At 40.0% G+C, this 12,446-nt stretch overlaps 1 protein-coding gene across 2 annotated transcripts in view; it reads right to left on the reverse strand.

Moving 5' to 3' along the window:
- The window catches only part of LOC148013861 (Tetratricopeptide repeat (TPR)-like superfamily protein), a 49,578-nt gene extending 39,455 nt beyond the window's left edge, over positions 1-10,123 (reverse strand). The window contains exons 1-2 of one of the 2 annotated variants that reach the window (XM_087667311.1): positions 9,777-10,123; positions 9,474-9,644 (exon numbers count right to left, since the gene is read on the reverse strand). In XM_087667311.1, coding sequence (XP_087523437.1) covers positions 9,474-9,644; positions 9,777-9,995 — 390 coding nt within the window. In that variant the 5' untranslated portion in view covers positions 9,996-10,123. The remainder of the gene's footprint in view (positions 1-9,473; positions 9,645-9,776) is intronic. The other variant, XM_087667310.1, reaches the window with a different exon arrangement.
- Between the last annotated feature and the right edge of the window lie 2,323 nt (positions 10,124-12,446).

Raw genomic sequence — 12,446 nt, forward strand, 5'->3', positions numbered from 1 at the left:
ATGCTCAGGGTGTAATCAGTTATGCTTGGTATGGCATTGGTTATGCTTGGCGTAGCCTCAATTAATGATCATCAGAGGCTGATTATCGAATGTTGGTTTTCAATATATGATCATAAATATTCAATGGTATTCAGCTCAGTTTTTTATCAGCTTGAGAGCCGTTTATGGTCACTTTTTGGATCAGTTGTGCATCAGTTTTTGCACTGATTGCGGGTCAATTTTTGCAATGAGTTTGTGACCAGTTTGGGGTCACATTTGCAGCAATTTGTGATCAGTTCTCAAATCAGCAAGTGATCAGTTTATGATCAGATTATGCTTAGTTTTCAATGATTTACATCTAGTTCCATGGACAACAGAATATGTTATGATGCCATTGATATTTTAGCCATGGTTTATACTTGGTTATACTATGCTATGGTTTGGTTTTGCTAGATGAGTTGAGCTCATGAGAAATAGACATTTCACGTGATAATCTAGCAATGTTTTTAAGATTCTTTGAGAGTCTTATGTTATGTTATGTTGGCTGGTAATTTTCAGCATATGTTAGGCATATGGAATGGTTGAACAGCAATGCGCAATGTTGTGTTGACTATGATGCCCTATGGAAATTCCAGTGCAGTACTTTGCTTTTGATGCATTTGGCAGTGCAATCGAGGATGATTGCAAGGATTTCAAGGGGGAGGGCTGTCATGAGGACATGTATTTTTGAAACCTCACTTAACATGTGGATTAATTTCTAAACACGTGATTAAGTAAATATTGCGCATGTGAGGTGCAACTGGGGTCAAAGTATATTTATGAGCCCGGGACCCGAAGAAATCACGAGATGTCAAAGGCAAAAGTTGCTATAAGTTATGCCACACAGGTACTTCATGGTATTTGGTGTCAGTTGTTGGCCTAGGTCATCCATTTGGCCATAAGTATCAGTTGTGCTGGCACTAGAGAAGAGGCATTTAATGGTACCTTATGCCAATCTAATGGTCAAAGATGACGTAGAGACACTCAGGAATGAAAGTTGCCTAGCCAATTTAATTATTAGCTAGTAAGATTATTTTATAGGGCACCGAAATAATTATTAGATTAATTTTCAACATTTAAAGACTAAAAATTAATATTTGATTATGAAAAATGTTGGAAATACCTTTCGGGAAAGCTACCACTTGTCAAAAATGCCCATACAAGACTAAAAAACGTCTTTAAAGGCCGAAGAGAAGCATTTCTATAAATTCAACCTGCAAGGGAGAGGGAGGGGAGGCTACTGGTCTGATTTGCAGCCATTGCAGGACCTTTTGAGACAGTCAGGGGCAAAAAAAGACCAATCAACAGTAGGAGACAGCATCTACAGGCTATTGAGACGCGGCAACAGCAGTAAATGACTAATTTTCTTCAGTTCTTTGCATCTACATGCTGTTGTGGCAGGGCAGCACTTGCACTTGACTAATTTTCAATCATTCTTCACGACAAAACTCTGAATTTTCTCTCTCTACAGCTTTCCCTCTCATCTCCCAGCCATTTCATAGCCTTGCTCTAAAGATCTCAGCATTTGGACCCTTGGAGGCTGAGAAATTTTAGATTTATCTGCTGTAAACCATAATTTACAGCAAAAATTAGGATTTAGCAACAGCCTCGAGAAGCATGCCAGAAATTGGAAGCTCCAAGGCTTGGATTCAATAGGGCTGAAGGTGAATTTCAACTAAATTCAGGTGGAGGACTAGCCAGCCATTGAATTTGGGGCATTTTCATCGTCCATGAAGTGGGTGAAGGCCAATTGAGCACCCAAATCAAAGGGCAAAATAGATTGAAGACTTGCTGGTCACTTTGGACAGCAAGGGGAGTTGAAATACCGAAAAGGATTGGGATAATCCCATTGTAAATCAACTTTTTCTTCAATAAAGCTAAAGAAATACCAAAAAGGGCGCCAATTTTGGGGCCAATCGGGTGTGCATTGTCCAAGATCAATAGCTAAATTTGTATTTTCAATTTTTGCATTTATTGTTTGCTGCTACAATTAAGTTGTAATCATGATTTTACCACCCCATCCATGGAAGGAAGGCTGGTTACACATCCCATGATTTTCTGGAGTCCCGGGCTCGTAAATTTACTCTAATCCCAATTACACCCTCACATGTGCAACATTTACTTAACCATGTGATTAAAAATTAATCCACATATTAAGTAAGGTTTTAAAAATACATATCCTCATGACATATAATATGCCTTTTTCCTCAAAGCCGTAAGGTTGTCCCATATAAATCTCATCATGCAAGTCCCCATGTAAGAAAGTCATCTTGACATCCATTTGATTGAGGTCCAAATGTACCTACGTAACAAAAGCCAATACCAAGCCTAGGATTGTCATCTTGACGATAGAAGAGAAGAATTCATCAAAGTCAACACCATGCTCCTGCTTAAAATCCTTAGCAACCAATCTAGCCTTACAAGCTAGCTTAGGGCGTCCAAGGGTACTCTTTAACTTATACACCTACTTGCATGGCAAAGCACGTTTTTCACTAGGCAAAGGAACCAAATCCCATGTATGATTTTTCAGCAAGAAGGCATACTATGACTGCATGGCCCTCTCCCAAGAGTGACTATCACCTCTGCACATTACCTCATCATAGGTAAAAGGCTCACCAACATCTGTCACTATAACATAATCCATAGGTGCAAACTAATCAGAGTGATGTCTATCTCTAGTAGACCGCCACAAAACACATTGTGGGGTCTGTACATCCTATTTATATAGACTGTCTAACTAGCTATATAGTAACAAGAGGCTCCTCCAAAAATATCACTCTGCAAACCTCAATGACTTACTCAAGTTGTGTATGCATTTTCTCATGGAAAACAATATCATGACTACGGATGATCCTTCCAACCTAAGGATTTCATAGGCGATAGCCCATCTCACCTGCGTCCCCATAACCAAAAAAGATGCATTTCACAAACTTAGGATCCAGCTTAATGCGCTTGTCCTCGGAAACATGGCCCAGAGCTTCACAATCAAAGATACGCAAATGAGCATATGATGGAGGTTTTCAGACCATACCTCCTCTACAATCTAACAGTCAAGAGCAATGTATGAGGATCGATTAATCAAATGTAAGATAGTAGTAGTTGCCTCAGTCCAAAAGTGTTGCGATAAACCTGCCCAACTAAGCATACTTCAAACTCACTCCAAAATCGTTCTAGTCATGCACTCAACCATACCGTTCGGGGGTGGGATGTACAGGGCAATCAACTAACGCTTAATACCCCTCTCATTACAAAACTACTCAAAGTCTTTAGATACATACTCTCCCCCATTATCAGATTGTAGACATTTTAGTCTATACCCACACTGGTTTTCAAAAAAGCAATCCAACGCTGAAATATAGCCAAGACTTCTAATTTCTGCTTTATGGAGTGTGCCCACATCTTATGCGAGTGATCATCATGAAAATAATGAAATACTTCACACCACCTAAAGACTTGCAGAGTATAGATTCACAAACATCAAAATGAACAAGAGCCAAAGGCTTGCCCATACGCGTAATGTCAAACTTCTTGTGTGAATTACGAGTTTACCTACCATAAAGACAATGATCGCAAGAATCAAAACATTTATAGTCAAAGAGCAGAAGATAGTGCAAATGGATAAGTAGTTTAATTTTCTTAAATGACATGTGCCTAAGGCAACAATGGGATAACAATATATGAGATACTACAACCACTGCTAAAACATGGTCAACAGAGCCAGATACAAGTAAAGAATAAAGAGTATCAAACTTGGCACCTCATGCCTGGACAAGATTTTCATAGGCAAGCTTCCATGAGGAATCACCAAAAGATACAACATAACTTGCATCATCCAACTATCGAGCCAGAAGGAGACTTTTGGTCAAAGCTAGAACATGGCATACACCATGCAAAGTAAGCATACTGCCTGAAGAAAATTGCACCTGGATATCTCCAATACCAATAATATTCAATGCCAGGTCATTACCCAATCTAACAAATCATATCATACTGTGATAGGAGTGAAACCACTCTCGATGAGAAGTAACATGGAATGAAGCCCTTGAATTAAATAGCCAACACTAAGCATAGGTAGACAAGGCATCAATCAACTACAAAACATCAAGAGAAAAAGTTGCAAGTATGTAGTCATCATCAGAATCAGTTTGCACGACATTAATATCTTCAATCTTAACGCTCGACTTGCTAGAAATAATACTACAATCATCATTCTTTTCCTGCACTTGATCCCTTTCCTTTTCTTTACACTTGTCATCACGCATTTTATGGCACTATAGCCGAATATAACCCTACTTTCCACAATAGTGACAAGTCAATGCCGACTTAGGACCACAGGACTTACTGTCAATGCCGACTTAGGACCACATGACTTACTGTAAGATTGACCACGTGACTGAGAATGAGACTTTTGAGGGTCTCTCCCATAGCAGTTATTACCCCTTCTATCATTATTGCATCAAGCTGTCAAAGCATGAGATATGCGAGAAGCATCTACACTCTTTCAGGTAATCTCTTCATTCAAAAGAACACCCTCTACATTCTGTAATTTCAGCCCATCAGTAAGCATATTTGCACAAATAGCAATATGAAATATGGCCCATGACTTAGGCAATGTAACCATCAAGAACAAGGGAGAAAGATTGTCATTAAATTCAATTCTTTGTAAAGATAAGTGACAGAAAATAGAATGAAACTCATTTAAGTGGGTGGACATGAAAGCTCTTTCCTTCATACAAAGATCCATGAGTTGCTTCAACCAATTCATCTAAGAGATAGGGTTCTACTTATCACAAACATTGCGAATCTTATCCCATAATTGCCATGCTGTCTACTCATTAGAGACAACATTATAGTACACCTGCTTAGAGAGTGACAAAATGATTGTAAATTTACATAACTCATCCAATTCAACCCAATCCTTTGCATCAAAGCGTTCATGCTTGACACCCTCATATTTTAATGGCTTAATCTGCAATTTCTACACTAAAACTTACTAGATTTGTGCCTTACAATAGCTGTAATTTGTGTCATCTAACTTCTCAATGTTTAAGATAGCATTGTCATTCGACCCACCAGCCATAATGCAAGAAATGAAAGCACAGTCCAAGACAAACAGGCTGTTGTAAATGATAGCAAAATAGCCCTAAAATCACAGTCGAATCAAGGACTAAGCAAGAGAAACTACCAAAAGGACGAGCTGTCCACTAACTAAAATCGAGTAACAATCAAATCCAAGTGACTACCCTCAGATGGAATACATAAAACTGAAATGATAGACTGCTATAATAAACTTCAGTAATATGTCAACAACCAAGTGTGAGCAACCAAGAAAGAAAGACTAGAAACAACCAACACTAAAGGCTATCACAATTGTAATGTGTCAATAACCATACATGCGATGGGCATAGACATCATGCACATAGAAAATCTCAAGGTAAAGAGAAGAGAACTACCAAATGTATAACCCACTGAGCAAAGCTCAATACATAACCCAAAAGCATATACATATCACTAACAACACACTAATAGACATAAGTGCCAAGTTCAAAAGTAAGTGATCAAATCATCCCACCGTAAGGTAACTACATCCAATATATATCAAGAGAGCATGTACATGAAGTAAATGTCCTGTGGTCTCAATGGAATGAGCTCAAGCTCAACTGCATAAATCCAAAGCTCTATGTAACATCCAAACTAGCGCAAGCAACTCCCACTGGAACAAAATCGAATGCCAAATGAGCAATGCAAGCTCAAAACATCACGTACATGATATCCAAGTATCTAAGATACATGAAGCACAAGCTGGGAGCACAAAACCCAATAGATTCTTCAAGTCCATAACAGTGTGAACCACTAAAATGGCCAAGCCATGTAACCACAGCCAAGATAGATGTTACCAAGCTGAAAATAGCGGCTCAAAAGCTTTCAATAGCATATTCAAGTGTATAGACCAATGATAAGCATCAATACATTGATATGAAGCACCAAATGGCATCCAGGAGCAGTAGGCATTTATTTTTCCCTCATAAAAGCTTCCTACCCTGTTATAACAGCAATGAGAAAATGTCTGAAAACTGAACCAAATGAGCTCAATGCAAGCCACAAAACACGTCGAGACATTTCCCAAGCATCTACCAATGATCCAACATCAAATAAGCATCCCCAAGGCATCAAACAAGCATAATGGAGCTCACTATTTGCTGTCCAGACCTTTAAATAGCAGGTCTGCTGTGAATAACAGCCACTGATAGAGATATATTACCTCAAGAGACTATCAAATTGAAGGCAATCAGTGCCAGGTACGATGCCAAGGTATTGTTCAAGTGTGGGATGATGTCTAGGAGCTGTATATGGCTGTTGCAGGTCAAAGAAGACCTACTGAAAACAAGCGCAAGCTGCTGCAGGTCACACTGCTGATCTGGAGCTAAATATGGCAGCAAAGAAGCACTATAGAGTGCTCAAGCAAGCCTCAAGAGTCCTTAGAAGAAGCCCAATCAAGCCAAGAGTAGTTGGAAGATCAATGCTCACCTTGAAGTGTTAAAGTAATGGCTGTCCTAAATGAACTGCTGTAGGTATTCAAATCTGGGCTGAAGCAATGGCGGTGAAGCTCCTCAATCTCAGCTCTGATACCAATTGAAGGGAGGAAGCCCTGAGTGGAAGCCCGCAAGCAAAAGTAAGAGCTATGGTGGAAAAAGCAAGAGAGCAAGAGATACAAGATGTGGGAACTCCAACAGTCACAATGTGTAAATGGCCTTCCCTTACTCAAATGTCACTGAAAGAAAAATGAATAAAGTAACAGTGATTGGCACCTACCACGTGCAATGGTACATGTGTGCACGTAATGTCAATGTAATGAATACACCGGCGGTTAGGCACAGGAGCCTTTACCCCCAACAATATGTTCATTTTTTCTGAGTGAGTTCTCTTTTCTTAGACAGAAAAAATGAAATCCTCTGCAAAGCCAATTGTAGATTGGTTCTCTTTCTAGAGATCACTCATGTATTAAGCATTACTCTTGACTCTTTATAAGCACACTTCTAATTGAAGGCAAATGCTATATCTCAGTTTAAGGTAAGAATTAAAGAAGAAGATTCTTCTTAGTTAATATTAGAGATCAACCGTTCTCAAATATAACACCCATTAGTAGGTTTGTTAGCAATACAAGAATTGTTTAAATGCACATACTAAGCATCTGAAACCTTATTCCAATTTTGTAAACCAGCATTTTATCTCAAACTCGGTTATGACCATTCAGGTAAGAATTAAAGAGGAAGATTCTTCTTAGATAAGATTAGAGATCAACCTTTCTCGAATATAACACCCGTTACTAGGTTTATTAGCAATACAAGAATTGTTTAAATGCACATACTAAGCATCCGAAACCTTATTCCAATTTTGTAAACCGGAATTTTATCTCAAACTCAGTTACAACCGTTTTATGAAGGCTGCTCAAACCCTTGAGCAAGATTCTAGAGTGGCCAGGATTGAGCCATATTTGTCTTTAAAGTCAAAAGAAAAAGAAGACTTGGAGTAAATTCACGCGTCAACACTTGGTGGTGGTTTTCTTCATTTGAACAAAAAGCAAAGTTTAAACTCAAAAAGATTACATGCCATGCAGCATACAATTCTCAAGAAGAAGTGCTATAATGCTTCAAACTGTTTCAAGAAAAAGCAGGAGCAAAATGGCAACCAACCAGAATCTTCAATTGTGAGCCTAAGAAATCAACAAGGCCTTTTGTCTTTGCTGCAGAGAAGGGGAATCTTTATTTTGGTAATTCCAAAGAGTTTGTGGTAGAATACAGCCACTTTTTACCACCAATCAAAGTTGTTTTCCAACACACAGACACCTCACTGGGCCATTGTGGTTGCAATTTTAGCAAAACTACTCTACAAAATTTCCTGAGCTCTCCAGAAACAATTATGGATGGGTTGGAAGAGAGCTCAAAGAAGGCTCCTCGAGGCAATAATGATGGCTACAGCAAATGCAACTCTCAAACTTTGTGCCATCCCTTGAGCTGTCATCTCAATGAAGATCCACCATGTGCTGGGCTCCCACGAACTTCGAACATAGGACCTCTCATTGTGTTAGTAATCAAAGGACCTCTCCCAAGCATAGAGCCTTGAAAGGAGTCACTGCTATGCTGCACTAAAGATGCATTCCTATGTTCAAAGTTCGTGGGAGCCCAGCACATGGTGGATCTTCATTGAGATGACAACTCGAGAGATGGCACAAAGTTTGAGAGTCGCATTTGCTGTAGCCATCATTATTGCCTCGAGGAGCCTTCTTCCAACCCATCCATAATTGTTTCTGGAGAGCTCATGAAATTCTGTAGAGTAGTTTTGATAAAATTGCAACCACAATGGCCTAGTGAGGTGTATGTGTGTTGGAAAACAACTATTCTACCACAAACAACTAAAGATCCATTCCTATGTTCGAAGTTCGTGGGAGCCCAACACATGGTGGATCTTCATTGAGATGACAGCTCGAGGGATGGCACAAAGTTTGAGAGTTGCATTTGCTGTAGCCATCATTATTGCCTCAAGGAGCCTTCTTCGAGCTCTCCTCCAACCCATCCATAATTGTTTCTGGAGAGCTCAGGAAATTCTGTAGAGTAGTTTTGCTAAAATTGCAACCACAATGGCCCAATGAGGTGTCTGTGTGTTGGAAAACAACTTTGATTGGTGGTAAAAAGTGGCTGTATTCTACCACAAAGATGCATTCCTATGTTCTAATTTGATTTTTCATTGGCAATGAGAAATTTACTGGAAATTTGGTTTGGCGCGTAACTTCTAACACAATCTAATTTGATTTTCATTGGCAATTAGATCAGTTCATATTCTAGACTGCGTTAAGATTTTACGTTCGCATCTTTTTGGCATAGATTTTACATCGAGGCTTTAACTCTTTCAATTGCACGTGCAGATAATGCATGATTAAGGAATGAGACTGACGAATCACCGTGGCAAGGTTGGCTTAGGCATCTAGTTTCCCAAGGTATAAGTAACTTTATTCCATAGTGCTCCCCCCCTCGGGCAACGATCTGACTAGTAGACAAGGACGTAAGGGAACAAGTTGAATTCCTACGCCTTCCATTTTAAGTTGGCAAATAAAAGCGCCTCACGGTCCCTTTCTAGCCCCCATTTGAGCCCTCCTCACGTAAGTAAGAACCCCCACTATGTTTGTGATATCACAGTTCTGTGATGCAAAGCTCTGTAGTGAGAGCCAATTCAAAGGCAAGGTTAATTTGAGAGAGGACCCTGTGCTGCTTATCAATAGAATTGCGTAACAGGTATTTGTCACTTGAGCATATGAAAAATAACCTAATCACACGCGAATGACGAGCTTGTCTAATCAAGTGTAACACAGAACTTTAGAGTCTACAGGAGATATTGTTAATCCAAGCTAAAGGAAATATATTTTTGTTATAGGCTAAAGATAGCTCGAGGGTTCGTACCAGGCGAGTCTTTGCATCCGCCACAAGAGACGCTGCAGTACAATCCGCACTGTTAGTGTCACTGTTGAGCGCATGTACACTGAAAGCGGCAAGTGCCAATGCAAGACTGCACTCCCTGTCCGCTTCCACTGCCTTCAGAACGGCTCCCTGCTCGGCTCCATAAGACAAGACCTGGAATTGTGTATGTGAGAGTGTATATGTGTGCGAGTGCGAGTGCGCCGCGCGCGCGCCCGAGAGAGAGAGAGAGAGAGATGATAGAATTTGGATTTATTAATACAATATCAGTACTAATCCGTTCATCACCTCAGTGTAATAGGAATTGATATGGTGAATGCAAGCGCGTGACTGAGTGCGAATCTCATAACCCCACAAGTCCACAAGCACCTCCTGCTGCTGCTCCTTCTTGTTGTTGCTGCTGCGTGCATCATCACTAGAAGTAGTACTAGTGCTGCTGCAACTCGTCGTGTGATGTTGCGAGTATACAGAAGTATTGTCTGCACTACTTTGCTGCGCCAGCGTCATCTGGAGATCAATTTCTTCTTCTGCTTCTTCGTCTTGTGTACGGACACAAGAACAAGCCGTGGCAGTCTCTCTACGGTGTGAAAAATATATTTACTCTTCCAGGGCCATTCCTAATAGGTGGCGACAGACGTCGGGACAGAACCGACACTTTGGACCGACCTGGGTACCTTCTTAAATTCCCTGAATTTGCAATTTAGCATTTGGCATTATTATGGCATATGAAGTCTCTATCCGAGAATGCCACGTTTCTATCGTTATGAGTTTTGAAATTGGAAGAGTAGCTTGAACTTTACCTACAAACTTTAATAAACATGTTGGATGTTAGAAAATTGTGTTGGCCATGCTAATATTAGCACTAGACGGAGGCTTTTCTTTTCTTTAAATGTGTGCCTTATCACTATGATTATTCTTTGGAAAGATGATCTTGATTCACCAACAAGGAGTAAAAACATCGTAAGGGATAGAAGCATCTTCGAGCGACTATGGAAGGAAATCTCCTCCAAGTCACACACCCACCTTCCTAGCCACTCATCAAGAATGGGCTCTCCTCGACATATTAAGATAAATATTATGTTTATGTTTCATGCCTCCATTGAGAACACACAAGACGTTGCTATGTTCCATATTCTAAAGTTGTCTTCTAATTCACAATCCACAAAGGTGTAACCCACTCTGCCTTGTGGAATCCAATCTAGTGGATTATTGATAGTGGTGCCGCTCAACACATTATTCCCGTTTGAGCCATTTTCATGTCATAAAAGCTTGCTAGAGGGCAATGCGATAGCAACTCCGAGGCCCAAATTCACAATGTTGGTTCAATGCTTATGGGCACTAACTAAGCCAATGCCTTACTTCGGTAGGCAATGTGTAGCATGTCCGACAATTAGAAATGAACTTGTTTGCAATCCCTTTGCCAATAGGACGAGCGATAGTTTCCACTAATGCTACAGCCAAGCTGATTAACAAGACCACAAGTCTAGTGGTGGCTCATTGTTATAAGATTCGAGATACACGCTCAACTTTCGTATATACTTAAACTATATATGGTGAATATTATGCTAGCGCAGAGAGAGAACATATGAAAGAAAAGAAAGATGTGCAAAGAGAGATATATATAGAGAGAGAAATTGACAATACACTAGGAACTGGAAGATGGGCCAGTCCCCTTCCTTGTGGAGGTATATTATTGATAAGGATCAAGCTCCTCCGTTACACATAACCCAGTTCTTACTTGTAGATCTTGGAAACAAGATCATGGTTCCTTGCACGGTATACAACCAGCTAACACTTGCGTAACTTTGAAGTTGGCACCTTTCAATCCTACTTGAGTCTCCTTCTCTCCTACACAATATGTATAGGGCTCTCCTCTTGGAGCTTGATTTCAGCAGAGCTTCCATAGCTCTTGCACCTTCTCTTCTCCTCTTAGAACTTGATTTTAGCATAGCTTCCGTAGCACTTGATTTTAGCAGGGCTTCCGCAGCACTTGCACCTTCTCTTCTCCTCTTGGATGCATGCAAAGTAATGCTTCCTTCCTCTTCCTCACACCCAAGGAGAGCATCTTCTTTGATAGGCTTTCAAGAGCTTCTCTTCTTGGAGAGAGACTTGAGTTGATCTTCATGCAAGATGTGGCTGCTCCAAGACCTACTCTGCAGCACCAATTTTGAGATATCTCTCTATGTGTTGCTCGGATGAAAAAACATCCAACTCAAAAGTTGTAGATCTCGTTGTTTTCGAGAACCCACGCAGGCGGTTTTTAGAGATCGTCTTTCTATCGCAAGATATTTTAAATATGGATTCACCATGTCTTTTTTTTTAAACAGCTTTTTAAATTGTACTCTTAACTTGTGGTCCATGCAACCACCTTAATGAGAGTTTATAAAATTGCCTTTGGGCCTCAACCTTAAGACTGAATTCCACACAAAAGCTTGCGTCATTTTAGACCTTAGAAAGAGAAAACGACTTCTCTCCTCACTTCCAGAGGATCACGTCTCTCGTCTTTCTTAGTGAGAGAGTTCCCTCTCTGGTCTTTCTTAATGAAAGAAAAGACCTTAAACCTTGACTTGTAAGGGAGAGGATGACCCCAAATGAATGCAATGCTTATACACAAGTAAACGTCCCCAGCCGTCCCCAGATGCATGCATAAATACATATACACAATGCTAATGCACTTCCTCTTCTTAAAACTTAATCCATCTTCATTTATATGTAACTCCTTGGTTCTTGTGTACACTCTTACACTTGGCAGACACTTATTTCCCCCTTCATAACTTGTACTGCATGTACCAGATATCCCCATCACAGTGCTCTAATCACCCCATTAAGTGATGCACTAGGAATATTAGTCTTTAAATGGGTCTCGTGGCCATGCTAAATCATCATCAACACTTAAAGAAAAGTGAGTCATTAATTTATTCGCATAATTTTTTAAAAAAAATAGAGAATGCGTAATAA

Source organism: Lygodium microphyllum, chromosome 25 (assembly GCF_053477565.2).
Source record: "Lygodium microphyllum isolate KBCC chromosome 25, Lygodium_microphyllum_v1.1.10, whole genome shotgun sequence".
Lineage (NCBI taxonomy): Eukaryota > Viridiplantae > Streptophyta > Polypodiopsida > Schizaeales > Lygodiaceae > Lygodium > Lygodium microphyllum.